General features: G+C 50.5%; 1 protein-coding gene across 18 annotated transcripts; it reads right to left on the reverse strand.

The window, feature by feature from the left end:
- Nucleotides 1–4,312: 4,312 nt before the first annotated feature.
- LOC148107350 (uncharacterized) lies at nt 4,313–27,591 on the reverse strand. Of its 18 annotated transcripts, none has more exons than XM_087858192.1 (7): nt 27,309–27,591; nt 26,117–26,207; nt 25,859–25,918; nt 21,158–21,218; nt 16,663–16,789; nt 10,575–10,647; nt 9,902–10,284 (listed from the first exon to the last, which is right to left on the reverse strand). In XM_087858192.1, the coding sequence occupies exons 1-5, from the start codon at nt 27,419–27,421 to the stop codon at nt 16,686–16,688; spliced, it is 429 nt and encodes a 142-aa protein (XP_087714318.1). In that variant the 5' UTR covers nt 27,422–27,591; the 3' UTR covers nt 9,902–10,284; nt 10,575–10,647; nt 16,663–16,685. The 18 variants fall into 18 exon arrangements, 12 of the variants coding, with proteins under 12 accessions (XP_087714322.1, XP_087714318.1, XP_087714320.1 ...); XM_087858195.1 differs by lacking the exons at nt 9,902–10,284; nt 10,575–10,647 and adding exons at nt 12,658–13,198; nt 13,523–13,766; XM_087858193.1 differs by lacking the exons at nt 9,902–10,284; nt 10,575–10,647 and adding exons at nt 12,658–13,198; nt 13,484–13,766.

Here is a 27,591-nt window from a genome sequence, read left to right on the forward strand (position 1 = left end):
CTGCTGTCAGCAAAGAATGCCTTCCTTCCTTTACATTGGGCTTTATTAGCGTGGTCCACACGGCCTGGGCGTGTTGATGGGAAGTGGGGGATAGAATCCAAAAGCTTTAGAGCCTGAGGTCTGCATGGCGAGGCCACTCCTTGTGTGTGTTCCTTTGGCGGAGGGGGGAGGAGGGCAGACGTGAACAGGGAGCTCGTCAGAGAGGGCGGCTCTGGCCCCCCTACAGGTCCCACAGGTGTGGAACAGGTCTTACGCATCTTTATGTCCCTGGTGCCAGGCACAACGTAGGTGCTCTGCGCAGGCTCCTAAACGTAAGGCGGAACCCCCAGCCCCTAGGAGAGTCTGTTCGGGGCTCCGCCCTGCATGGGGGTCTGTGTGTATTGTCTTCCTGCCCACCCTCTAATCCCCCCATCACCCTAATCCTACCCTCGCTTCTCCTCTCCTCGCTCCTTCCCCACCTAAACCTCTACCGCGTCTGCCCCTTCTTGCCGCCCTGCCCCGAGAGTCACCGCGTCTGTCATCAGACTCTGGTCGCTTCGAAATCCAGGGCCCCAGCCGAGGGGCTCGAACTAAGCACTACTTGGACCCTCAAGGGCGCTCTCCAACCGCGTTCCCACCCTTGTTTGTGGAGCAGATCTCTTTGGAAAATCTAAGCCAAGATAGGGATCCCAGAAGAACGCCCAAATGCACAGGCCTACGGCAGAGATTCGCCTTCAGTTTCGGAAGTTCAAGTGTGGGTCGCCCAAGCGGCCTGACCGACCGAGAGAGCCTCTCCTGGCAGGCCCAGCTTGAACGCACTCCAGCGGAGACGGCTGCTTTCTGAAACCTTCTATCAGCACAGGAACCTCGTGCTACCCAGTCAGTTTGCCTCCCCCGGGGCCGGTGGCTTGTCGGGAACTAACGGGTCCGCCATCCCTTACTCTCAGTTTCAAAATCCCCAAAGTGCTGAAAACCGTATGATAAAGCCATTTTTTATCATAAGGCATTTTACTACAAAGCCTGACCTGATGTGAACTCATTTGGCAGCAAAACAGGCCTCAACTAATGTGAGGCTATCTACGGCCTTTATTTCCACCCCTTAGTGTGTGAACATTCGTGGACCTCGCTCAGCACTGTTTCTGTGTTTACCAGGCGCTGTCCCACACCCTCCTGGGGCTGTTTTCCAACACACAGTGGAAGTGAACTCATCACGGCCCCTCTCTAACCTATGAAAAATTCTGAATTCTTGGGGCGCCTGGGTGGCTCAGTCTGTTAAGTGTCTGCCTTTGATTGAGTCCTGGGATCGAGTCCCACATAGGGCTCCTAGCTCAGCGGGGAGCCTGCCTCTCCCTCTGCCCCGCACCCCGCAACCCCGCAACCCTCCTCTTGTGCTCTCTCTCAGATAAAGAAATAAAATCTTTAAAAAAAAATTCTGAATTCTGAAACCTATCTGGCCCCAGTGGTTTTAGGTCAAGGATCGTAGGTCTGTTTTTACGAAATTTTCCCTAAAAAAACTTCATGGGCTTACAAGTAAAAGGAGCCAGACAGAGCATAGATACGGTGTGAGCCCATTTATAGGAAGCTCAAGAACAGGCAAAGGAAACTGACGGGGTAGAAATCAGAATTGCGATTACCTGCGGGGTGGAGAACGGACCAGTAGGGAGCGTGAGGGAAGCTTCCAGCGCGCGGGAAATGTTCCGTCCCCTGCGCTGGGAGGGGATTACACGGGTACATGAATTTGTAAAAATTCACCAGCTGTACACGAAACATTAAAGTTTACTGTGCTTTGCTGTAAGTCTGTTATACCTCAAAATAAAAGTAAAAATATAGATGATGGGAACATACTATCTCATATTAAGAAGCTGCCCCCAGGCTCCTCACCCCACCTACAATGTCTTTGAACTTACCAACGAAACTTAATGGCACCTTAATCTATGTTTGGCTTGTGTTTAATCCCAAGAAACAAGTTCAACACAAAAGTCAAATTTAGTAAACAGTTAAAGAAAACTCCGATGTGCCCTCAGAAAGAACCCATCCCCAGAGCGTGTCTTGGCTTTGAAAGTACCACAGGCAAACCCTCAGGGCCTGGCTCCCTTGGGTGAGAGCCGCTCCCCTTACATCACCCGCCCAGAGGACACTTCCCAGTCCCTCCGCCTCCAGCAAGGCTGCTCGAACACCCCAGCTCGGGGTGGGGGGCAGTGGTGAGCCCAGATCCAGGCCTGGCATCCTACCCAAGGTATGGCAAGTCGGAACTTGTACCCAACCAACGATATGCTTTAATTGCATCTGATTAGCTGGAATTTGGAGTTTGTATCTGAGAACAGAAGGGCACAGGGGACTCCTTGATTAAACAGGTCAGATAAGCATATATTGCTGAGAGCAATGAGCTGCTTTCCCGTAGCTTCTTTCCCGTAGCTTGCTCATTGCTCAATATCTGACTGCTCGCGGCCTTGCCCTTTGACACGCTCTCCCTCAGCTTGCCCACCTCCGCTTTCCCTCCCGCTTCCTATCTGGGCCCCTGAGGTCGGAGCTTTGCGCCACTGGGGCCTGGCTTCTGTCTGCTGCTCCACTCGTGACCAGGGTCAGCCCATACGCCAACCGCCCCCTCTCCAGCCACAGGGCACTGGTCTGACAGCCTCGGGCCGTCCTCCATGACCTCTGATCCTTTCAGGAACAAGTCAAGGTATAAACAAACAAACTGACCCACTTGAGCTTTCCCTCCTCTTTCTAGAGCACGCAGTCCAACAGAAGAGTCCATGCTGATGGGTATATTCTATCCCGGGTTGTCCCCTTCGATAGCCACTAGCTACATGTGGCCGTTGAAGCAGCACTCGATGTGTGGCCAAGTACAACTCAGGAACAGAATTTCTTTTTTAAGATTTATTTATTTATTTGAGAGAAAGAGAAAGAGATGGGAGAGGGGAAGAGGGAGAGGGAGAGAATATCAAACAGACTTCCTGCTGGACCAGAACCTGATGCAGGACTCGATCCCAAGACCCGGAGATCATGACCTGAGCCGAAAACCAAGAGTCAGATGTTCAACCGACCCCCCCAGGTGCCCCCCCAAATATTTTTTTTGATTAAAAATTCAGTTCCTGGGGCACCTGGGTGGTTCAGTCAGTTGAACATCTGACTCGTGGTTTCGGCTCAGGTCATGATCTCAGAGTCCTGGGATCGAGCCCCACATCAGACTCCACTCTGGGCACGGAGTCTGCTTAGGATTTTCTCTCTCCCTCTGCCCCTCCCCCCACTCGTGTGCTCTCACTCTCTCTCTCTCTTAAATAAATAAAATCATTCAAAAAAAAATTTTTTTAGGGGCACCTAGGTGCACAGTCGGTTAAGAAACCAACTCTTGGTTTTGGTTCAGATCATGGTCTCAGGGTCGTGAGATCAATCCCCCACCCCCACCCCGGGGCTCTGCGCTCAGTGCTCAGCAGAGTCTGCTTAAGATTCTGTCTCCCTCGGGGCACCTGGGTGGCTGAGTCGGTTAAGCCTCTAACTCTTGATTTCAGCTCGAGTCATGATCTCAGGGTCGTGGGACTGAGCCCCACGTCGGGCTCTGCACTCAGTGTGCAGTCTGCTTACCCCTCTCCCTCCCTCTGCTTATTCTTGATCTCTCTCTGTCAAATAAATAAATAAAAGCTTTATTTTATTTTTTTTAAGATTTTATTTATTTATTTGACAGAGAGAGACAGTGAGAGAGGGAACACAAGCAAGGGGAGTGGGAGAGGGAGAAGCAAGCTTCCGGCCAAGCAGGGAGCCCGATGCGGGGCTTGATCCCAGGACTCTGGGGACCAGGAGCCCCTAAATAAAACCTTTAAAATAAAAAAAATTTTAATTTTTTTTAATTTTATTTAAAATTTTTATTTTATTTTTATTTTTTATTTTATTTTATTTATTTATTTATTTTTAATTTTATTTCTTATTTTTTATTTTTATTATTTATTATATATTATAATATATAATAATTTTACTTTTTATATAATTATATATAAATAATATATAAATAATAAATATATAATTTATATAATTTTATATAATAATTTATTTTTATTTTTTATTATTTTTATTTTTATTATTTTATTATATATTTTTATTATTTTTATATATTTATATCTTAATATTATATATTTATATATTATATATTTATTATTTTATCATATATATTTTATTATATATATTATATATAATAATTTTATTATTATTTTAAATTTTATTTATTATTTTTATTTTATTTATTTATTTATTTATTTTTATTTTTAATTTTTAAATTTAAATTTAAAATTTTTAAAATATTTTCTCTCTCCCTCTGCCCCACCCTCCCCACTGTGCTCTCTTTTAATTAAAAAATGTTTTTAATTTAAATGTAAATATTATATGTGATTAGTGGCCACCCTAGTGGACAGTGCCGCTCTGTAGGGAGAGACGGGTTGGGGGCCTGGCACTCCTTTAACCTACCTAGCCCACGGTCCTGGCATCTCCAGAAAGTGTTCTGTCTGCTCTTCAGAGATGCCCAGCTGCCAGGTCTGTCTTCTTCCAGAGTCGTAAGTGGGAGCATTTGTTGAGCCCTACAACGAGACCGACATTTTGCAAATGGAACCCAGTGATGCATTGGGTCACCTCAAGGTCTATGACAGCATCCCAAAGCTCAAGATTCTAACACAGCTTGGAAAGTAACACAGCAGGTCTTTTCTGAAAACCTTCCAAGGAAGCACAAAGGGTTAGATATCACCAGAGGGACTTAATTCTCTAGTCCCACTGCTCAGCCCTGCTGCTCTGCCCCTCTCCTCCCGCACCCGCACAACCAGTAACGGCTCTGTTGGCCGGTCTACCTGCCTCCCACTTCATCTTTCTCTTCCTTTCTTTCTTCCTCTTCTTCTTCTTTTAAAGATTTTACTTATTGATTTCAGAGAGAGAGAGAGAGCATGAGTAAGGGGAGGGGCAGACGGAGAGGGTCAAGCAGACTCCCCGCTGAACAAGGTGCTGGCCATGAGGCTCGATCCCACGACCCCGGGATCATGACCTGAGCCGAAGGCAGACACTCAACTGACTGAGCCACCCATGCTCCCCCTTTCTTCTTATCTTTTCTTTTCTTTCTTCTTTCTTTTTTTTTTTCTTTCTTTCTTTTTTTTTTTTTTTTTTTTAGATCTATTTATTTGAGAGAGGGAGTGAGTGAGAGAGAGAAGGAGCAGGGGGCAGGGCAGAGGGATCGGGAGAGGCAGTCTCCCCACTGAGCAGGGAGCCCAAATCAAGGCTCAATTCCAGGACCCTGAGATCATGACCTAAGCCGAAGGCAGATGCTCAACTGACTGAGCTACCCAGGCGCCCCTCTTTCTTCCTTCCTTCCTTTGTTTTCTTTTCTTTCTTTCTTTCTTTCTTTCTTTCTTTCTTTCTTTCTTTCTTTCTTTTTCTTTCTCTCTCTCTCCCTTCCTTCTTTTTCTTTCTTTCTCTCTCCCTCTTTCCCTCCCTCCTTTCCTTCCTTCCTTCCTTCCTTCCTTCCTTCCTTCCTTCCTTCCTTCCTTCCCTCTAAGCCCAGGCTGGGGCTGGAACTCACAATCCCGAGAGCAGGAGTTGAGGGCTCTACTGACTGAGCCAACCAAGCACTCCCACCCTTTTCCATTTAAGGAAATTTCCCCTGCTCTGGGCTTTGCCCCACCTATGTCACCTGAAACAGCATCCCGATAGGTCAGCCTTCCTCCTTGGGGGAGGGGGACTAGAATAGAAAAGGGACACATACTTAGCATGTCCCTTTTTTATTTTACCCCCGTTCCACAAGGTCACTACTATCCCCAGCTTACAGATGAGGAAACTGAAGCACAGAACACTTAAGGGCACACAGACGGTGAATAGAGAAATCATGAGCTCAGAGTTGTAAGAATCCTGGGACAATGAGGGGGCTCTCCAACCTTCCTCCTCGAGCCCTTACCCGTGCAGCGTGCTGCGTCACGGGGCCTCACTCTGACCCTCACCCGCGACTACTGGCTATAACCAGCAAACCTATCCTCACTTAATGAGCCAGCTATCGAGTTCCTCGGTTTCCCCACCCCCAGGAAACTGTTCATTCCAAACAGGAGACAAAGGCTGAACCCCAAGGAGTGACTCAGTGAGGATCTCAAGTCCCGGTTTCTCCACCCAGATTTCAAGGCTCCCCAGGACATGCTGAGCCTCCTCTCCCGTCCTCTCTGGGGTCTGATGGGGCCAACCTGCTCTCCAGCTCATCCTGACTCAGCTGTCCAGCCAGCCAGGCCCTCCCCACCACTGAAGAGCCTGCCGCTCCGTTCATTAATCATGGTAAAATACACACAGCACAAAATTAACCATCGTAACCACTTGCAGGTGTACAGGGCTGTGGCATGAAGAGCACTCACCCTGCTGTGCGACCATCACCACCATCCACGTACCCCCTCCCAGTGCAATCACGGAGTACTCGTCCTTTTGCGCCAGGCTTATGTCCCTCAACGTCATATCTTCAAGGCTCGTCCATGTCGTAGCAAGTGTCAGAACTTCATGTTTAAGGATGAAGGATACCCCGTTGTATGCATAGACCACATTTTCTTTATCCATTCTTCCATCAACAGACGACACTTGGGCTGCTCCCACCTTTTGGCTATTGTGAGTAATGTCGCTACGAACATGGGTGTGCAATTACGTGTTCGATTCCCTGCCTTCAATTCTTTCGGGTATATACCCAGGAATGGGCCTGTTGGATCATATGGTGATTCTCTGTCTAATTTTTGAGGAATTGCCATTCTATTTTCCACAGCTGGTGCTCTACTTTTACTCTCAACCTACGCTCCTCTGACAGTTTCCACATTAGCCAGCATATTAACTGTCACGCTCAAAAATGGAGGGCTAAACTCCTTGCCTTCAACCCCAGGAATGCAGATCAATCTGGAGGAAATTCAGTGGTGGCGTGCCATGGGGTTGGTTTTGACCCGGCTCATTTCAGTGTTTATATTAGAAATTCCGGGGCGAGGGGCGCCTGGGTGGCACAGTCCTTAAGCGTCTGCCTTCGGCTCAGGGCGTGATCCCGGCGTTCTGGGATCGAGCCCCACATCGGGCTTCTCCATTAGGAGCCTGCTTCTTGGAGCCTGCTTCTTCCTCTCCCACTCCCCCTGCTTGTGTTCCCTCTCTCTCTGGCTGTCTCTCTGTCAAATAAATAAATAAAATCTTAAAAAAAAAAAAAGAAAAGAAAAAAAAGAAATTCCGGGGCGCCTGGCTGGCTCCGTTGGAAGGGTATGTGACTCTTGATCTCAGGGTCGTGAGTTTGAGGCCCACGTTGGGTGTAGAGATTACTTAAATAAATAAAACTTGAAAAAAAAAAGAAATTCCAATAAAGGTGTGTAGGTCTGCTAACCAAATACAGAGAGCATGTTAAGATGAGAGGTCTGGCATACACAGAACAACAATTTCAAAATATTGTGACAGGAAGGAGTGATGCAGCTATAAAATTAGCTTCTCCTCATGGAGTACCTCCATGGACCAAACACTGTGCCCAGTTCCTCTATGTATCATTTAATTGTCAAACCTCTATGAGATCGGAAATAGGGACCCACTGGGGCGCCTGGGTGATTCGGTCAGTTGAGCCTCTGCCTTCGGCTCAGGTCATGATCTTGGGGTCCTGGGATCAAGCCCTGTGTCCAGCTCCCTGTTCAGTGGGGAGTCTGCTTCTCCTCCCCCTCTGCCCCTCCCCCCTGCATGGGCTCTCTCTCTCTCTCTCTCTCTCTAAAATAAGTAAAATATATTTTTTTAAGATTTTATTTATTTATTTGACAAAGAGAGAGACAGCCAGTGAGAGAGGGAACACAAGCAAGGGGAGTGGGAGAGGAAGAAGCAGGCTCCCAGCGGAGCAGGGAGCCCGATGTGGGGCTCGACGTCGGGCTTGATCCCAGGACTCTGGGATCACGCCCTGAACCAAAGGCAGCCCCTTAACGACTGAGCCACCCAGGTGCCCCTAGGTAAAATCTTTTTTTAAAGATTGTATTTATTTGAGAGATAGCGACAAAGATAGCAAGAGCGAGCACAAGTGGGGAGGAGAGGGAAAAGCAGGCTCCCTGCTGAGCAGGAAGCCAGACCCTGGGATCATGACTGAGCCACCCAGACGTCCCATAAATAAAATCTTAAAAAAAGAAAAAGAAAAGAAATAGTGACCCACTTTACAGATGAGGAAATTGAGACTCAAAGAAGCTAAGTAATTTACCCACCCTGAGCTTCCAGTCAAAGAAATCTGACCCCAAAGTTCATACTCTTTCCACTGCACCGCGCCGTCTCCTACTCGATTACACCAACAAAATGAACACGAAAGGGGTAAATGACCCCGATACAATTCACAGCGAAGCTGGAGGAGACGAGTCTTGTTAAACGTGCATGACATCAAGATCTTGGCATTTCTGCTGAACTTAAAGGACAGTGATAGAACTCTTACAGGAGATCACATAACCTCGGCCCCACCGATGGTATAGTGACCACATTCAAAGAGCTAGTCCCCTACCGTGCACCCCACCGGTCCGTGACATCGAGAGGATGTGGCCAATTCCAGATCGCGGCCTCTCTGAGCAGCTCTCGTGAGGCAGCCTACCCACACAGTGCAGGTGTTCAAAGTATACAATCTGAGGGGTTTCGCCGTGTGTATAAGCTGCGACACCATCAGCAGTGCTTGTCCCCCGCCACCCTGCTCCCACAGCCCCCCCGCAACCGCTAAGGTGCTTCTGGTCACCGTTGATTCGCTTGCGTTGTTTACAACGTTGTACAAGCGAAATCACCCGGCGCGGGCTCTTGTGTGTTCTCAGCGGGCTTCTTTACTCAGATCCATCAGCGTTGTTAAGTATAGCAATAGGTTTGGTTTTGGTTTTGTTTCTTTTTCTGAATAGTATTATTTCTTTTAAGTTTTTTTTTTCTTTTTAAGATTGTATTTATTTGGGAGAGAGAGAGAGAGCGTGCACAAGCAGGGGGAGGGGCAGAAGGAGAAGCCGACTCCCCACGGAGCAGGGAGCCCCACTCGGGGATCGATCCCAGGACCCTGAGATCATGACCTGAGCCAAAGGTGGACACTTAACCGACTGAGCCACTCAGGCGCCCCTTTTTTTTTAAGATTTTATTTATTCATCTGAGAGAGACGGAGAGAACACGAGCACAGGGGGAGAGGGGGCAGAAGGAGAAGCAGACTCTGTGCTGAGCCGGGAGCCCGACGTGGGGCTCCGTGATCCCCGGACCCTGAGATCAGGACCAGCCCAAGGCAGACGCGTCACCGACCGAGCCCCCAGGCGCCCCGCTGACCAGTGCTCCGTTGCACGGATATACCACGGTCTGCTTATCCACTCACCACTGACGGACACTCGGGTTGTCTTCAGATCTCAGCTATTACAAAGAAAGCTGCTATGAACACTGGTTCTTAAATGGACAAACCCTTTAACTGATCCTGGGTGAACTATCTTGAAGTTGAATGGCTAGGCCGTATGTTTAACTTTTTAAAATCGTGGCAGCTCTCTTCCAAAGTACCTGTCCGGTTTTCCATTCCCGCCGGCAGCGGAGCGTTTCAGGTGCTCCACGCGCTCCCCAGAACTTCGTAGGGCCTGGGTTTGAATTTGAGCCATTCTAGGAAGTGTGAAGGGGTCAGACAAGCACTTTTTAAAAGGGTCATATGACAGGGATGCCGGGCTGGCTCAGTATGGGGAGCATGACACTCTTGATCTTGGGGTCGTGAGTTTGAGCCCCATGGTGGGTGTGAAGCTTGCTTTAAAAGAAGAGTGGGGCATCTGGGTGGCTCTGTCAGTTAAGTGGCCAACTCCTGATGATGGCTCAGGTCATGAACTCAGAGTTGTGGGATTGAGCCCCGTGTCCAATTCCAAGCTCTGCGGGGAGTCTGCCTGAGGTCTCTCTCTCTCTTTCTCCCTCTGCCCTCCCCCCCTGCTCTCTCTCTCTCAAATAAATACATAAATCCTTTTTTTTTTTTTAAGGTGACATTACAAAGCAAAAAGTGTACGGAAGCAAAAGCTAGAAGGGGAAGGATCTGGAACCAGGAGCCACAGAGAACTGGGAGTATTTGGTTTGGAGGAAGACAGGTATCTCAAATATCTGAAACAGGGATTTAATGTCCATGTTGTTGAGAAGATGCACCAGAACCTGCGGGGAAAGCCACGGGCAGACAGCCTTTGCTGCATCGGAGGACCTTTCCGTAAAGCCTCTCAAAGGCAGAATGGGCGTGGGAGGAAGTGGATCTCTGTCTTCAGAAGGATCAGGCAGCCGGATCCGGAGCATTTCGTCTCGGGGATGGTCAGTTCAGCTCCGTTCACCTCGGTTGAGCATCTACCATGCGCCGGGATGGGATGGGATGAGAGGATACCAAAGCAGATGTTATCACGCTTTTGCCTAAATACTAGCATGTAATTAGAGCTCTGGCAAAGCTATGGGCAAGGGTGATGGGAGGGAGAGGGAGGTGGCGCTTCCCAGCGGAGGCAACATTGACCTGTGTCTCCCAAGTGCAGTAGGGTGCTCAGAAGGAATTCCTACGCAGGGCGGGGATGTGGACCTTCCAGTTTCTACCAGCCTAAGATTAAGCTGCTTACAAAATACATCATACACACATGCGCACATACCTATGCGAGAGTCCGTCAGGAGGGGCCTAGCAATATAAATCACGGTCTCTTCTTAAAGTGGAATAACATTCAGCTGAAATACAATCGGGGGGCATGCTTACATATGCTATAGAATGATCTCCAAGGGGGCACCTGGGTGGCGCAGTTGTTAAGCGTCTGCCTTCGGCTCAGGGTGTGATCCCAGCGTTCTGGGATCGAGCCACATCAGGCTCCTCTGCTGGGAGCCTGCTTCTTCCTCTCCCACTCCCCCTGCTTGTGTTCCCTCTTTCACTGGCTGTCTCTATCTCTTCAAATTAAAAAAAAAAAAAAGATCTCCAAGATATATTAAGTGAAAAAAGCAAGGTCTAGGGGCGCCTGGGTAGCGCAATTGGTTAAGCATCCAACTCTTAGTTTGGGCTCAGGTCCTGATTCAGGGTCGTGAGACTTGAGCCCCGAGGTGGGCTCCGCACTCAGCGTAGAGTCTGCTTAAGACTCTCTCCCTCTCCCCCTGCCTTATCCCTTGCCCGTGTGTGGTCTCTCTCTAAAATAAATACAACTCAATCTTTGGGGGCGCCTGGGTGGCTCAGTCTGTTAAGCGTCTGCCTTCGACTCAGGTCATGATCCCAGGGTCCTGGAATCAAGCCCCGCTGTTGGGCTCTCTGCTCAGCAGGGAACCTGCTTGTCCCTCCGCCCCTCCCCCTGCCCATGCTTTCTCTCTCCTTCTTTCTCAAATAAAAAATAAATAAATAAAATCGTTTTAAAAAAATATATATTAAAAAAAAGCAAGGTCTAGACACTGTGTATGGTGAACTACCATTTGAATTTTTTAAAAGGGGTTTTGTGAGTTAAAAACACTCACCCCGGGGCGCCTGGGTGGCACAGCGGTTAAGCATCTGCCTTCGGCTCAGGGCGTGATCCCGGCGTTATGGGATCGAGCCCCACATCAGGCTCTTCTGCTGTGAGCCTGCTTCTTCCTCTCCCACTCCCCCTGCTTGTGTTCCCTCTCTCGCTGGCTGTCTCTATCTCTGTCGAATAAATAAATAAAATCTTAAAAAATAAATAAATAAATAAATAAATAAATAAAATAAAAATAAAAACACTCACCCCGAGTTTTATTTGCATAATATCTTATACGTCTGACCTAGGAACATAGGTTGCTTTTGAGAGAGGAAGTGGCTGGGAGACAGGTGCGGGAAAGAAACTGTCTGATATACCCTTCTGCATCTTTAGAACTTTAACTGTGTAAGTGAATTGCCTATGAAAAATAAAATTAAAATACAACCAAAAACGTTAAAGGCACCTGTCTACTCAGCATGTTTTCCTGGAGTGCCTTCCCCAGCCTCTTCCTTCGTGCTCACTTCCCTCCATTGAACAAGGCGTGTGGAGGAGTCTTCCCTTCAGAGGAGGCCCCCTAGGGAGCTTCTAGTTCTTTCCTCCTGCCTCTGCAAGGTATGCATCATCTAGACCAATTTTTCTCCAACATTAATGTCCATTAATGTAATCAATTTGGTATCTTGTAAAAATCCGGATTCTGATTCAGTAGCCTACTGGGGCTCCCGAGATTCTGCATTTCTAAGTGGCTCCCGGGTGGAGCCAATGCTACTGGTCTCAGACCACACTCTGAGCGGGGAGGGTCTAGGGGTCCGTGTGCGCCGTGGTGAGGCTCATGGATTAAGCTGTGCTGCTCCAGAGATGAGGCAGGGGTAGGATGGGGGGGATTCAGGTGGAGAGAGACATGCCCATCCCCAGGCTGGGCTGAGCCCGTTAGCAGTGCTAACAGAGTAGGGACCACTAACCATCACCCATGGTTTCCATCCCCACCTAACCACTCTCCTGCCTGACTGACCTCCCCCCACCCCCACTGCCTCCCTTGAAGAGAGGCCCAGACAGCGGTGGGGGGGGGGGGACACCACATGGTGCCTCAGAGGGAGCTGGAAGGGAAGATGCGCTGGGTTACAGCACTGTGCCCTGCACAAGGCTGCTCACCCTACACTTCACCAGCCAGAGAAATAAATGCCTTTCCTTTTCCTCCCTTCCTCCCTTCCTTCCTCCCTTCCTCCCTCCCTTCCTTCCTTCCTTCCTCCCTTCCCTTCCTTCCCTTTCTTCCGTTTTGTTCTTCCTTCCTTCCTTTTTTCTTTCTTCTTTCTTTCCTTCTTCCTTCCTTTTTTTCTTTCTTACTCTCCTTCTCCCTCCCTTCCTCCCTTCCTTCTTTTTCTACCCCCAACATGGGGCTCGAACTCACAACCCCAAGATCAAGGGTCACATGCCTTTCTTATTTCCGATGGGCTAATGGTGGCTCCAGGCCACCCCCTCTCATGCACTCCTTGAACATTCAGAAGCCAAAGCAAACCTCCCACAGAAAATGAAACCAGACAGCATCTGACAAAGCCGTTCTCCCTGGGTGAAAAGCAGATGTCCTGAATCCAGGTGTGGCAGGACCACCTGCCCTGGCAGAAAGCCGATGGGCCTCCAAAGGAGCTCTCCTCACTTGCCCAGGATGAGAACTGACCTGTGAACCTGGAAGTCGAGCTGCTGAGCGCCCCACCGCACCCCGTCCTCCAGGCGACAGGGTAGTTTCCTAGGCCACACACGTGGGTTTCCCTAATGAGGCATTTTCCTGTATGACAAAGCCCTGCTCTTGCCCACTGCCAGAGAGAAATCAGTGTGGTTTAAGTTCTGGAGGGAAACCAACAGGCACATTCCCTCAAGGCTGACACCACCCCTGGCTGGAGCAGCACCCCCTCCCCCAGGGACCCCTGGAGAAATGCCAAGAAAGGCACCCCCTCTCCCCACATCATTCCCACCCACCCATGACCAGGCCCGAAATTGCACCACGTAGGTTCATTCTTTGAGGATGAGAAATGGCCTCTCTTAAAATACTCCCACCCACAGGAGAGGTAATACATTAAGCTGTTATCAGTCATCTACACCTTAATGTGAATTAGCTGATTCGTCCTGGAATGTTTCACCTGGAATGGGCCTGGTCCAATCCCTCTTTGTGCAAATGAGAAAAACCTCAGCCCAGAGTGGAGGTGATGTGCCAAAGGTCGAGAAACAAGGCGGTGGCCCGGTCATGGTAGGGACGAGGTGCGAGGGCAGGATTGTACGTAGGTAACCGGGGCGACATGGGAACCCCAACGTCACCGAGAAGAGCAGGGGCATCATCAAGGTCGCACTTCACAGACGACCCCAGAGCTGCACCAAGGTTTCCCCCTGTGAGAAGGTAGGAGGCAGAGCCAAAAGCAGGTCTCCAGCCCACCCCACCCTTGAACATAAAATTTCTTCGAAGTCTCTGGTTTTATCTTAGAGTTCATTCAGAGGCAACATTCCACTCTAAAATACATTCTCGTTTGTTTTCACATAAAAAGAATAGTGAGAATAAACTGGTGGTTGCCGGAGGGGAGGTGGGGAGGATGGGCAAAATAGGTGAAGGGGATTAAGAGATTATAAAATAAATTTTTTTAAACAGGGGCACCTGGGTGGCTCAGTCGGTTAAGTGTCCGACTCTTGATTTTGGTTCAGGTCATGATCTCAGGGTCATGGGATCGAGCCCCACTTTGGGCTCTGTGCCCAGAACAGAACCTGCTTGGGATTCTCTCTCTCCGTCTCCCTCTGCCCTAACACCCAACTCTCTCTGAACAAACAAACAAAAAACCCAAACAAATAAATAAAATCTTTAAAAAAAATTTTTTTAGACATAAAATTTTCTTGGGGCGCCTGGGTTTAAGCGTCCAACTCTTTGATTTCAGCTCAGGTCCTGATCTCATGGATCGTGGGATCAGCCCCATGTCAGGCTCCACGCTCAGCAGGGAGTCTGCTTCTCTCCTCCCTCTCCCTCCGCCCCTCCACTCTCACTCTCTCTCTCAAATAAATATTTTCTAAAAAAATCTTTGGGCATAAAATTTTCTTTAGTTAGATTTATTTAGCCAGATACCATTTTCCACTTGCCAGATAGGCTGAGTTTGTGTTTCCGAGGAAGATACTTGGATGGCTGGGACGGGGTGAGGAGGCTTCGCACTGTATTCCCATCTGCCCCTTCTTTTTTCTTTTGTCATCTCTACACCCACCGTGGGGCTCGAACTGACAACCTCGAGATCAAGAGTCACATGCTCTACCGACTAAGCCGGCCAGGTGCCCCGCCCCTTTGTACCTTTTAAAATTTTGTGCCATCTGCAAATACGACCTAGTCCAAAAATTAATAAAATTGAGACCAAAAACTGTAGGTGGGTTGGGGTATGGCGGACAGACCCTTTTGCTCCGATGGGAAAGAATGCAAGCACCGCTGTGACAGACATCCTCACGTTCACTGTGCACCCCCTTCCCGAGCAAGGTCACTCTGGGGGGCTAGCCCACGGCTGGGGGGAGCGGCGCGGGGGCTTATGCACGGCCACCTCATGTGTGCGGACCCTGAGGGGCTGGGCCTGAGTGGCTCGCTGTCTTTGAAGGCCTTGCTGACTCTGAACCAAGACAAGGAGCTAGATTTCCTCCTTCCCAGTCTGGTGACCTCCTCACACCACCTCAAGAAGCATCGCTCAGTGTATAATAGTAAAACATGGGGCGCTCGGGTGGCTCAGTCGGTGAAGTGTCTGCCTTCGGCTCGAGTCATGACCCCAGGCTCCTGGGACCGAGCCCCATGTCGGGCTCCCTGCTCAGCGGGGAGCCTGCTTCTCCCTCTCCCTCTACTGCTCCCCCTGCTTGTGCTCTCTCTGATAAATAAAATCTTTAAAAATAATAATAATAGTAAACCAAGAGCTGCTGCCCCCGGAATGCGTGGCTTGGGCCTGGCTCGGGGACACCGCTCCTTCAGCCCCGAGGCCGCCTCAGCAGCCCTCCGCTGTCTCCTCAGCCGCGTGGTAGACGAGGACTCGTGGGCCTGTCGGCACTGACCTCGCCCACGGTCACACTCGCTCACCCGGCAAGGGGCAGAGAGAAGATCTGAACCAGAGCCACATGCATACATACATTTATTAAGCCCCTTCTGCATGTAGAGCCACTTGCCAGTCGCTTAGAGGTGTTTTTACCAGGTCATCTCATTGACCTGCGTTGAACCTAAGAGGAGATGGGGGTGAGGGGTGCCACTGAGGGGACAGTCCCTGCCCTGGAGAAGCTGGCAATATGTGTCAGCTACTTAGATGGCCACAACAATCCCTCCGTTTGGGCCACACGTCAGTGTTCAAAGCCCTTGATCTATCTCATTTAATCTTCTTGACAATCCCGCCAAATCAAGTTCACGATCTCTGCTCCGGGATGAGGAAAGCAAAGCTCTCCAGGTCACACGGGGCTGCCCCCAAGATCATGCAGTCAGCCCGGGAGGGGCTGGAACCTGACCTCGGGTCTCATGACTCGGTCCGTGCGGAGGGGGGATGACAGGCTGCTAGCACAGCCGGGGCTCAGTGGCCGCTAGGGCAGGAGGACTCCCTCCCCCCCCCTCGGAAGTCATTGCAATCCTGCAAATGAAAGGGGCTGTTATTCAGGGTTTTCATCAACCGGGGAAATTCACAGTGGAAAAACGACCAGGGATTCAGCACAGCTGAAAAGCAGCAGCCCAGTTATACCCAGACATTACTTATACAGTCAGCAGACGATATTTGGAGTACAAATAGACACAGAGACTTCTTGCAGTAACCCCGCAGCCCCTGGGCAGGCAGCAACTGGCTGCGACCCCAATGCCGGAGGGGTTCAGAGGAGGACACGGCTCCCAAGTCCGTCTTCTCGGTCAGAGCACAGTGTGGGGGGGAAGCACCAAAAACCAATGGGTTTGGGGGAAATTAGAGTGGGGGGATCGTTGGGAGGAAAGGGGCTTGGTGAGGGCGACAGGGCAGTGGGGAGGCCTGCAGGGTATGTGGGTGTATGTGTATTTCTTTGGGAGGAAAAGGTTGATTCTAGATGCCCAAGAGCCATCAGAGCAGTTGGGGTAAGAAGCACACCGAGGGGGAGAGAGTGGTCCAGAGGGGAGATAACGCAAGAGGTTTGCACTTGCAGTGAAATTACCTTTCAAGAAACCAAGAGAACTGAGATCCAAGGCTGTGGTAGTGGGTTCTTGTTACCGAGGGCCTGACGGCCATGCCCTGGGCTATGAAGCAGGCCTCTAGGCGTGGTGATCACTCACCGTTCCAGAAACTGCTCCAGGCACTATGGTGCGGCAGTGAAGCTCATGGGTGTTAGAACCCGGAGGCCCGCGTGCGCGTCCCAGCTCGGCAGCAACCCTAAACATCCAAGGGCTTTAGTTTCCTCACCTGTAAAATGGAAGTGACCAGAGTACTTGCCATGCTGCTATTTTGAGGATTAAGCCCATGAACATATGTTAAATACTGAGAACAGAGCTGTCCTAGAATAAACGTTCGATATTATTCCTATGAAAAAGTCTTTTCCACTCCCAACCAATCACACTCCTCTCCCCTGCACACTTGGCTCTCCAAGCTCTTCTGCCACTTTTCTCCCCCACTTATTTGCCTATTTATATGTGTTTCTTGATATTAAACTGTAAACACCTGGCGTATCATAGACATTTATTAAATGAGGAAGGAAGGAAGGAAGGAAGGAAGGAAGGAAGGAAGGAAGGGCAAAAAGGAGGGAAGGAAGGGAGGAAGGAAGGAAAGAAGGAAGAAGGAAGGAAGGAAGGAAGGAAGGAAGGAAGGGAGGGAGGAAGGGAGGGAGGGAGGGAGGGAGGAAAAGGAAAGGCATTTATTTCTCTGGCTGGTGAAGTGTAGGGTGAGCGGCCTTGTGCAGGGCACAGTGCTGTAACCCAGCGCATCTTCCCTTCCAGCTCCCTCTGAGGCACCATGTGGTCCCCCCCCCCACCGCTGTCTGGGCCTCTCTTCAAGGGAGGCAGTGGGGGTGGGGGGAGGTCAGTCAGGCAGGAGAGTGGTTAGGTGGGGATGGAAACCGCGGGTGATGGTCAGTGGTCCCCACTCTGTTAGCAGTGCTAACGGGCTCAGCACATTGGGCATAGAGCTTACTTAAAAATAATGAGTTTACTACAGAAAGCTGGGATACCCAGAAGGCTCAGTTGGTTAAGCAGCTGACTTCCACTCAGGTCATGATCTCTAGGTCCTGGGATCAAGTTCCACATCAGGCTCCCTGCTCAGCGGAGAATCTGCTTCTCCCTCTCCCCCTGCCCCTCCCCCTCACTCGTGTGCACACTCTCTCTCTCAAATAAATAAATAAATAAATAAATTTTTTAAAAAGATTTTATTTATTTATTTGACAGAGAGAGAGAGCACAGGCTGGGGGAGTGGGAAAGGGAGAAACAGGGTCTCCCCCTGAGCAGGGAGCCCGATGCAGGACTCCATCCCAGGACCCTGGGATCATGACCTGAGCCAAAGGCAGACGCTTAGCTGAATGAACCACCCAGGTGGCCCTAAATAAAATCGTTTTCAAAAAAAGTTGACTACGGAAAGTCATCAAGGTGAAAAGAAACCATACGGTCCTCAACTTCTACAGGCATACCTTCAAATCCTTCCCACAAAGCTGTGGGGAATGGAGTTTACAAAAATCACATCAGTTGCAATCCCAGCCGTCGTGGAACTGACAATCTGTGCTGCACGATGGGACAGGACATGTGAAAAACAGCTGTAGAACAAGGTTGCGGGGCTTGCCAGTCAAGGGACAGTCAGAGCCGCTGCAAGTCCAGAGCCGGGAGAGGGCAGAACAATATGGGATGAGTCACAAGTGTGTGTGTCATCCTTGCTCGAGGTTAAGTAGGATTGTTGGGTAACAATAGGAAAATGTCACAAAGCAGGACGAGCTAGTGCATGTCTCGGATTGGTGGGCCCAGCCATGGGTGTGAGGTTCAGAGGACGAGAGAAAGAGAAGGCTTTTTGCTCGTGGTCAGGGTAGGCTTAGTGAGAGAGGGTGGGGTCTAAGTCCAGAGTCAGGCTCCCTCAGAGCTCGTGCTGGATTGGAGCCCCAAGTGTTTAGGGTTCACTTTTTATCTTCCCTGTGCTGTGAGCTCTTCGAGATGTTGGTTTCTGATAACTTTGTTATTATTATTTTAGAGACAGAGAGCGGGCATGGGGGGAGGGGCAAAGGGAGAGGGAGAGAAAGAGAATCCCAAAAAGACTCCCTGCTGAGTGTGGACCTGGACATGAGGCTGCTCTCCTGACCCTGAGATCGTGACCTGAGCTGAACCCAAGAGTCGGATGCTTTAACTGACTGAGCCACCCAGGCACCCCTCTGATAACTTATTATGCAAGTAACATGCTTTCAGAGGAGGAGGAGGAGAAGGAAAAGAGAATACAGAGAACCAAAGAGAAAAAATAACCTATAGTCCCATCCTCCTCCCCCAAAAAATCACTCCATATTTTGGGGCGTGCCCACCTACCCACCATTCACCCACCTATTCATTCATCCATCCATCTGTATCCGAGTTCTTAGTTGCAAACAACAGAATCCACTCTAACAGAAAAGGAACTTAGTAAAAAATATTCAAGGGGTGCCTTGGGTGTCTCAGTTGGTTGAAGGACCGACTCTTAATTTCGGCTCAGGTTGTGAGTGGAATTGAGCCCTGCATTGGGCTCCGTACTCAGGAGTCTGCTCCAGAGTCTCTCTCCCTCTGCCCCTCCCCCTACTCGCACAGTGCGCTCTCTCTCTCTAATAAATAAATAAACTCTTTAAGCTAAACATTCAGTGGCTCACAGAAGAATCCAGAAGGGAAGATAGGCACAGAGGCTCAGAGATGATGCCCAAACCACCCCGGGGTACTTTTCTAACCAAGCCACCCTGTCAGCTATCAGCATGATTTCTGCAACTTGCTTCAAGTCACCCCCTTCAACAATGGTGGAAATTGGACCTCAGAACACCCCTCCTGTTGCTCTGAAGGTCAGATGCCTTCTCCAGCCCCCTTCCCCAGGATGCCCGCTTCCTGTTGCTCTCTTCTAAATCAAAACCTCACGTAGATGCATCTGATTGGTGGAGCCTGGGTCACGTGCCAACACCCTAATTGCAAAGGCGTCTGGGAAAGTAAATTTCTGGCCTTTACTTCGGAGAAGTGAGATTTATGACCTAGGGAAAACCCACAAACACCAGAAAGTTACTCAAAAGGTACTGGTGACCATAATGCATGGCAAACGTCCCTTACACTCTGCATCGTTTCCTCCTTCCAACTATAGAATGGCTTCAATTGCATCAGTCTCCGAATCTCCAGCGCCGGCACGCTGCAGGCACTCCGAACACGAGGAAGGGAGACAGAGAAGGCAGACATCACACATTTACATGCTGCCTTCCTAAACAAGGTTGGAGGAAGACCTTATGTTTACAGAGGCCATACGGCTCCCCAGGCCTCCTGTGGATTCTGAAGGAAGGGGACTCCCTTGACCTGCACCAAGCACAGAGCTGTCCTTCCACCCCCGCCAGACTCCTGCTGTGCCCCTGGCATGCAGCATCTGGACCACAGGGAATGTCCTGGGGAGCCACTCACTTTCTCTGTAGCCCACCTGTTGGCCTAATGTCACTCAGGCTGTCACTGACTCTCCTCCCCTCCTCAATCGCAGAGTTTCCTGAGGTTTTAAGTAGTCTCTGAAGGCCAGTCTGGAGCAGTTGGTGCAAAGGCAACGTTAGAGGCCTCCCAAGGTGTTAAGATCACGGGCACCACGTTCAAGCGGGTCTGTTAGAATCAGTCTTGTTCTTCACGGTCAAGGTGTGCCGTCACGGAATTATCGGGGTCCTGCCTTTTAGACGTCTATGCGGTAGTTTAATTGTTAAGAGGCGAGATACACACTCTTAAATGACAAGCTCTCTTGCTGCCAAATAAGGTAGGAAAAAGTCCCCGCTCCCAGCTCCCAGGGCGTGGGGATGGCCAGGCCCCGCAGGTTGGGCGAGAGGAGCCAAGGCCTCGGAGAAGAGGAGGGGCTGGGGGATGAAGGGGCCTGGGAGCCACGGCCAAGCTGCGTTCATCCCTAACCCCTCCAAAGCAGGTCAGACCCTGCATCGTCCACGAATTGCTCTAACATGGTGAACCCCTCCTCATCATGGCTGAACGTTTTGGGGGTTATCTGGTTGTGGTCCGCCCCCTCCCCTCCACCACGAGCTGGCTGCTGTGACCTAGGACGGTGCTGGGTGGGCAGAGGCTGGTGGGGACCAAAGTCGGGGCGAGGCGTCAGGGAGGGCGAGGCTGAGACCCGTCACAAAGACAGTCTGAAGCCTCCTCCTCACTCCTTTCCCCCAGGGAGGAGCCGCTGATGTGTTTCTGGAGTGTTCCAATCCAATTAGTGCCCTCCCCTGCTCCGAGGAGGGGCCCAAGCCACCACTCCCCTCCCTGAGGTGGAGACGGGGTGGGGAGGGGGTGCCGAGGAGGTCTGAAAGCCCTGACCCGGCGCCTCCCGGCAGCGCGGCTGGCCCGCCGCTCCACACAGGCTGCTATGACAGCGCCCGTTTCTAGGCGACTGTTCTGGGGAATGGTCTGTTTTGGCAACCTGAGGGCCCCTGGGTAAAGGGGGCCGCCGGCCGCGGCGCATTTGCATAGCAACCTCCTCCCCGCCCGCAGCCGCGCGCGCCTCTGCGGCGGCGGCCGCGCTGCCGGGCGGCTCCGGCTGCAGCCCCTGCCCTCCGCCCGGTGCGCCCCCAGGCCCGCCCGGTGTCGGCGCCGCCCCGTTGCCCCCTCTTACCTGCCGGGGTGGTGGAGGCGGCGTGCGGAGCTAGGGCATTTCCGGAAAGGCTGGTGGTGCCCTAGGGAAGTGGGGAAATGATGCTTGGGGACCAAACACAGAAGCGGGGGGGGGGGGGGCGGGGGGCGGGGATGAAATATCATCTTTTACAAACCAGAGTCAAAGTCACGTGGCTTGGTAGCGTCAAAATGCCTTCTGGATACCAGGGTTGGCTCACGTGTTTAGGTGACCCCCCCCAAGGAAGCCCTAGGGGGTGTTCAGATCATGTCCTTTGGATCATTTGCGTTACAACTGTATGTGTGAATTTGGAAATGGGTAGCTCTGGAAAAAATATTTGTTACCTAGAAAAATCAGGCGGTGATATTCCTAGGAAATATTTTCAGATACTTGCAGAAGGAACTTGGTGACATACTAGTATCTGAATTTCAGAAGAAACCGAAGGGAAGATACACAGATCTTTCTGGAGGACCCTCTTGGCCCTGCACAGGCCAGCCCCACCCCTACCACATCTGCTATCCTGAGTCTGTGATGCCAGTGGAGATACCAGGCTCCGAACACACAGACATTAACTGCCCAAGGACACATGCCCTGGGCTGGAACCCGAGAAGGGGGTTGGGCAGGGGCAGGTCACCTCAGCTGAGCGATCACATTCCCTGGCAGCTGTCCAAGGGGCAGCTCTGGCTGCACCTGTTTGTGGGGAGATTTGCTTTTATCAGTGTTGACACAGCAGCCTGGCCAGGGAGTAGCAGAGTAATAAATAAATGAGAGACGGAGAGGAAAAAAAAGGCAGGAGCCACCGAGGCGAGGCAAAAATGCTGAGGTCTTTTTTCGCTTGTTGTATGTCAGCTCGTTCAATCCAGTTTCCCCACCCCTGAAATCTCCGAGGATCATGGACCGGCCTTGGCGTGGGAGCTCTGGGTCTTAAAGAGGTAGAATTGCAGATCGGGATCACCTAAAGATCCCTGGGTGCCAGCGTCCCTCACCGGCAGATCTCAAGGTTACTTGGTATCCTCACCTGCCACTTAACAGTTTGTCAGGAAGCTCAGCAGGAAGGGAGTTCCTTCCTCCCTCTGCCAAGTTTCAGCATCGGGAGACAGCCTGCTTCACGTGTGGGTATGGGAGTTAGTCAAACCGAGGATGAAACCGTGGTGCTGTCTAGCTGTGTGATCCGGGGTATGCTAACTAACCAGCCTGAGCCTCAGCTCCTCCCCAGAAATGGGAAAAACAAAACCAACTATTGTCACAAGGATGCAAGTGATGATAGAAGCCAAGGCTTAGAATAATTCTTCAGTATTTATGTTCACTTACCGATCAACAGCCCCTCCAGGTTTTTTTTGAAAATGTCCCTCCCCCACAAAAAGAAGAAAAAGACAAACTGATCTGTTTCAGAAACGACAGAAGAGCCCGCAACATTCTGTCTCCGGAGCAGGACCAAACGTGACCTCTTAGTTTCTCTGCCTTGCTTCCGGTCTTCAGGGGCTGCAGACAAACTCGCCCCATTCTAGTCCAGTTCGGGGCATAAGTGGGACGCAGACAAACCTGGTCATCAGAGGCCACCTGACCAAGCCCAGCAATAAACCGCGTTTGTCAAAATTACTCGCAGTGAGTCACTCGCGTGTTTCAGACACAGAGGTGGTATCTGCAGAGGGCAGGCTAGTGTCACTGCAGCTAAGAAGGCATGTTGTGCTGTCAGATCACTGGACTCTCACCCCAGCCTCGGCATCTGTCTGTGACAGGTTATTTAACTTTCATAAGTTTTGCTTTCTTTATCTGTACAATGGGCGTAATAAAGTCCCAGAAGCTTGTTGTGAGGATTGAATGCATGAAAAAAGCTTGTAGTGAGTGCGGGACCCAGAGAAAGTGCTTCAACTGGTCAGCACTGGCGGTCACTGCCGTCTGATGAATGTGGCCAGGGACTGTGTCATATTCATCCTGTATCCCCCACCCTCAAACAGAGCCTGGCGTTGAGTCGAGTACAGTAATGTTTGATGAATGGATGAATACAAGGCCCCTGCCCTCAAGAAGTTAAATCTACCCAGGAAATAGAAGGCGGAAAGTGCCGATGGCACTCAGGCGCAGGAGACAGCAGAGGGTTAAAAGCCATCCTGCCAGTCCCGAAGCCCCAGAGGCAGACGGTCCCTTTGATCCCTGTTTCATCTATCCAGGATGCTTTCAAGAGAGGAAAACAGGAAGTATCCCTGATAGCCCAGCTTGCTCTGCCTTTTTTTTTTTTTTTTTTAATGATGGGGGGGGGAGAATGGTCCTCTGGGTCACATTTTGCCAGTAAATCAGCCTCCTTCCTTTCACATCCTGGGGCTTCCAAAGGGGCAGATAAATAGCTTCTTGCTCAATGCAGAGAGATAGAGGGATGTGGTCCAGAAATGGTAAAGCTGACAGGTTGGGGTTCCTTGGTGGACTGCAGGTGTTTCTAGAGCGTGTCCTTTGCATTCACTCCCTCCCTCCCTCCCTCACTGTTGAACCAGTGCCTGGCCTTGGTCAGGGGACCCTAGGGTTACAGTTCAGTGTCTAGCGTCCAGGGTATAAACGGTCCACAACTAAGGGCAGTGAACTCAAAGAGGATGGGCCGAACACAGAAAAGCCAGAATGCTCTAAAGGAGCGAAAGAGCAGCATTAGGAGCAAGCAGGCGTAGGAATGAAGAACGGAGCAGAACAAAAGAAAAAAGCCTGGAGAATAAGTATTTCAGAAAAACAAAAGAGAGCTGCTTCTTTTCTTTTAAGTTTATGTATTTATTTTTAGTAAAAATAAATAAACGTGGGGCTTGAACTCACGATCCCAAGATCAAGAGTCGCATGCTCCTCCAACTGAGCCAGCCAGGCGCCCCAAAAGATTACTTCTAAGAATGTGCAGCCAGGGCCGTAAAGGCCTTGTAATAGAATGACTGGACACAGAGTCCATGCAGAAGGCCATCACCTCTAGGGACATGCAGGATGGCCGGAGTGGACAGAAGCAGGAAGAAGAGCTGAGACAGCAGATCCGACTCTGACCTAGGCAGCCCGCAGACAGCATGTGCTAAACTCACATCTGTGTCTGTTTCATAAGTTCAGTTATCCATTTGCCCATCATGGACAGGACAGAACCTTCTAGAAAGGTGCAAATAATTCTATATTGTGATAGAGGTATAGTTTACATGGGCAAATCTATTTGTCGATGTTACACAGTTCAGATTTCTGCATTTCAGTGTTTGTAAATTTCACCCAGAAAAGAACTATACAAAGTAACCAAGTGGGAGGAGCTGGAGGTATGGATGAAACAAGAAAGAACAGTTAATGACAGGCTAAGCATACGTGGGGGTTCATTATATCATTTGGTTGATGTTAAATTTGGCTTGAAGTTTTTCATAATAAAAAAGTTGTGTTTGTTTTTTTTTAAGTGCCTATAACGTGTCCTCAACCTTTGTCCTCAAGCAAGTCCCTTTTGGGTTATCAGCAAGGCAGCTGAGACATAATCTAATCCAGTCATCCTGTTATAGATGAGGAAACAGAGGTGCACCTTGACTTGTTCAAGGTGTTCTCAGATATCCCGCAGCAGAGCTGACACTTGACTATCAGGCTGGAACAGTGCCCTTCTGACCTTTTCAGCCGTCACCCACTTGTGGGGAGTCAGTTGGAATTCGCCCCTCACCCTGGGCTGCCTTTCCAACCCCCAAGCCCAAGGAGGTGCGGGGAGGCCGCATGGGCTAGCGGGGTGTCTGTAAGCTGCAGACCACCTGGCTCTCCTCTGTTTTCATTCTGAAAGGTAATCCTGAGTGTGCAGAGAATTCCGTTAGGTCCCTTAGCTGCCCCTTCCAAAGGCAGAGAAGGAAACCCAGACAACGGAAGATTTCCAGTAACCGAGAGTTGAAACTACAAGGGGGCCAGAGTCCTAGCTTGGTGGCCAACAGAGGTCTTGCCTTAGGGCGGTCCCCTCTCTTGCCTTGGTTTCCATTCATCTGTAAGAAGAGATCGAAGACTTTCGGGTTCTATTACCTTATGGGGTTGTCAGGAGGATCTCAAGAGGTGTGTTGGGAAGCTCTCAAGAGGTATGGCTAGGAAAAGTAAAAAAAGCAGTCGCAGGAGGTAGCATTATCGCAGAGAGGGAAGGGCGGGAGGGGGGAGGCAGGGAAGCAGGGAGGCTTAAGCAGGATTCTTTTCTTTTTTTCAAGTAGTATCTTTTTTTTTTTTTTAATGTAATGTTCCATGATTCATTATTAAGCAGGATTCTTAAAGTCTTTTGGGTTGTGCCTTAAGGAAAGACTTTGGGGGGGGGGAGACGCAACATTTATGGAATTCTCTGGCCAGATGTAGTGTTTTGCTTTCTCCATAATACTTCATTTACTCCTCAAAATACCTTGTGGGGACTCGGGTACTATGATTTTGCTCATTTTCCAGATGAGGAAAGAGGCACAGAGAGCCTTAAGCTGTCCAAGGCCAGGCAGCTGGGCCCCAAAGGACGGGACCCAAAGCCCGGCTGTCCTGTGGCGGGGAAGGCCACACCCTCCTCTGGGGGCTGAGCAGCTGTGGAGGTTCCCGGTCACCTGGGCGTCCGACCCCACTCACCGACTCACCGTCAGGAGACCTAGCCTTGAGTTCCAGCTCAGCCGCTTATTAGCCCCGTGACCTGGGCCGGGTCACATGGCCTCCCGGACCCTATGTCTCTCCAGCTGTCCCACAGTGATAGTAAGACCGGCCCCACCTACCTACCTCTCGAGAAGGAGGTGAGGATTCCTTGAAATCACTGATACTGCAAGTGTTTTGAAACAGCTGCAAAGGGCGACAGAAATGAAGACATCACGATTATTTTTTCAGAGACGCATTCCTGGATTATCACATGGGGACATTCCCAGCTCCTCATCCCCCTGGCCCACCCTCCACCCCGACTGGTGGTCAGAACCAGGGCCCGGGCGTCTTGTCGAACACTATTCTGCAGGAAAGGGGGGCAGAGAGGGTCACAAACCGTACCAGCTTCAGGATTCCCCAAACAAACAGAGCGTTGGCTTCAGGCTCTATCCTAGGCCCGAATTTCCATGAGGGCCCCTTTTTCCTGTTTGTCCTAAAAGAAACAAGCTTTCAGCTACCCGGGCAGCATTTAACCGGCGATCGGCCCTAGCGATAAGTGCACCCCGCTTCACAGGCTCACGTGGGAGTAATTTGTACCCAAGAGCAGTTTATAATCTGTATCTTTGAATCCACAGTCAGGGAGCTCCCTTTGCAGTGACTAGAGACACAGTCTCCCCATAAACTGTACCCCCCTTTCATCCAGGCCTGAAATAACTAGGAACAAGAGAGATGAGAAGCAGGCACGAAATAGTCAAATGTGTGACTAGCTTATTCTTCTAAGACTGCAAAAATTAGGGGTGCCTGGGGTGGCTCAGTCGGTTGGGCATCTGCCTTTGGCTCGGGTCATGATCTCGGGTTCCTGGGATCCAGCTCGGCACGAGCTCAGCACGGAGTCTGCTTCTCCCTCTCTCTGCTCATGCTCTCTCTCTCTCTCTCTCTCTCTCTGTGTGTTTCTCTCTCAAATAAATAAAGAAAATCTTAAAAAAAAAAAAGACTGTAAAAACTCAAGGACAGGACGTTTCAGTTTCTCTGTTTTGTACAGCCCCCCAGTCCCTCACCCCGCATACCTGAAGCACTTAGCACAGCCCGTCACACCAGAGCACAGAGAATTGAGAAATGAATGGAATTAGGGGGGAGAGAGTGCAGGGGTTTTACAAGCGTCCTGGAAGTTAAGGCAAAGCCGAGTGTGTGGCTTTTCCACAGGGTTTGTGCCCCTTTGTTACGCGCACCCTCCCCCCTCCCCAGACCCTCCCTGTCCACCCACCTTCCCTTCTGCTTTCAACTCCAAGCTTAGATCCAGGACTGTGTGTTTCCAAACCTCAAATCAGGAAACAAGGCCTGACAGAGTATTTGAAACCGGGAATCTATACGCCAGAAGGATGTGTGCCCTTAGGTTTGCACTTGAATTTTTAATATCCTCCTGCATTTTGGCAGATTTTGCTCCACCCAGTTTGCCAGCGGACAGCTTCCCTTACAGAGATGAGGTGGACTCCTCGATGTATCTGGGAGATCCCAGGAACTCATCGCAGACCTTCTAATTCACTCGCCCCGCGGCTCTGCGGTTCTCTCCCCGAGACGACCATCCACTACTCACAGCACAGGTGGTGGACAACCAAGCAGGCTCGGGATTCTCCCCAAGGGGCGAGCCCTCGGGTGCCAGGCGGGGCAGGAGTAGCCTTGGATTCTCACCGCACTTCTGCTTCTCATCAGCGGTGTGTCCTTGGGGAGGTCACTGCTCTCTGGTCTCGCTGGAAAGTGAAGGGGTGTGGTGGACGCCACGGGCTCCAAGCCTGATTGACATCTTGCAATTCAAGCACTCAGGGATGGGCTGTGAGAATTTACCCACACACTCTGCTTTTCCTCCTGCAGTGTGGGGA

Source organism: Ursus americanus, chromosome 32 (genome assembly GCF_024610735.1).
Source record: "Ursus americanus isolate L20-20 chromosome 32, mUrsAme1.1.p, whole genome shotgun sequence".
Classification (NCBI taxonomy): Eukaryota; Metazoa; Chordata; class Mammalia; order Carnivora; family Ursidae; genus Ursus; species Ursus americanus.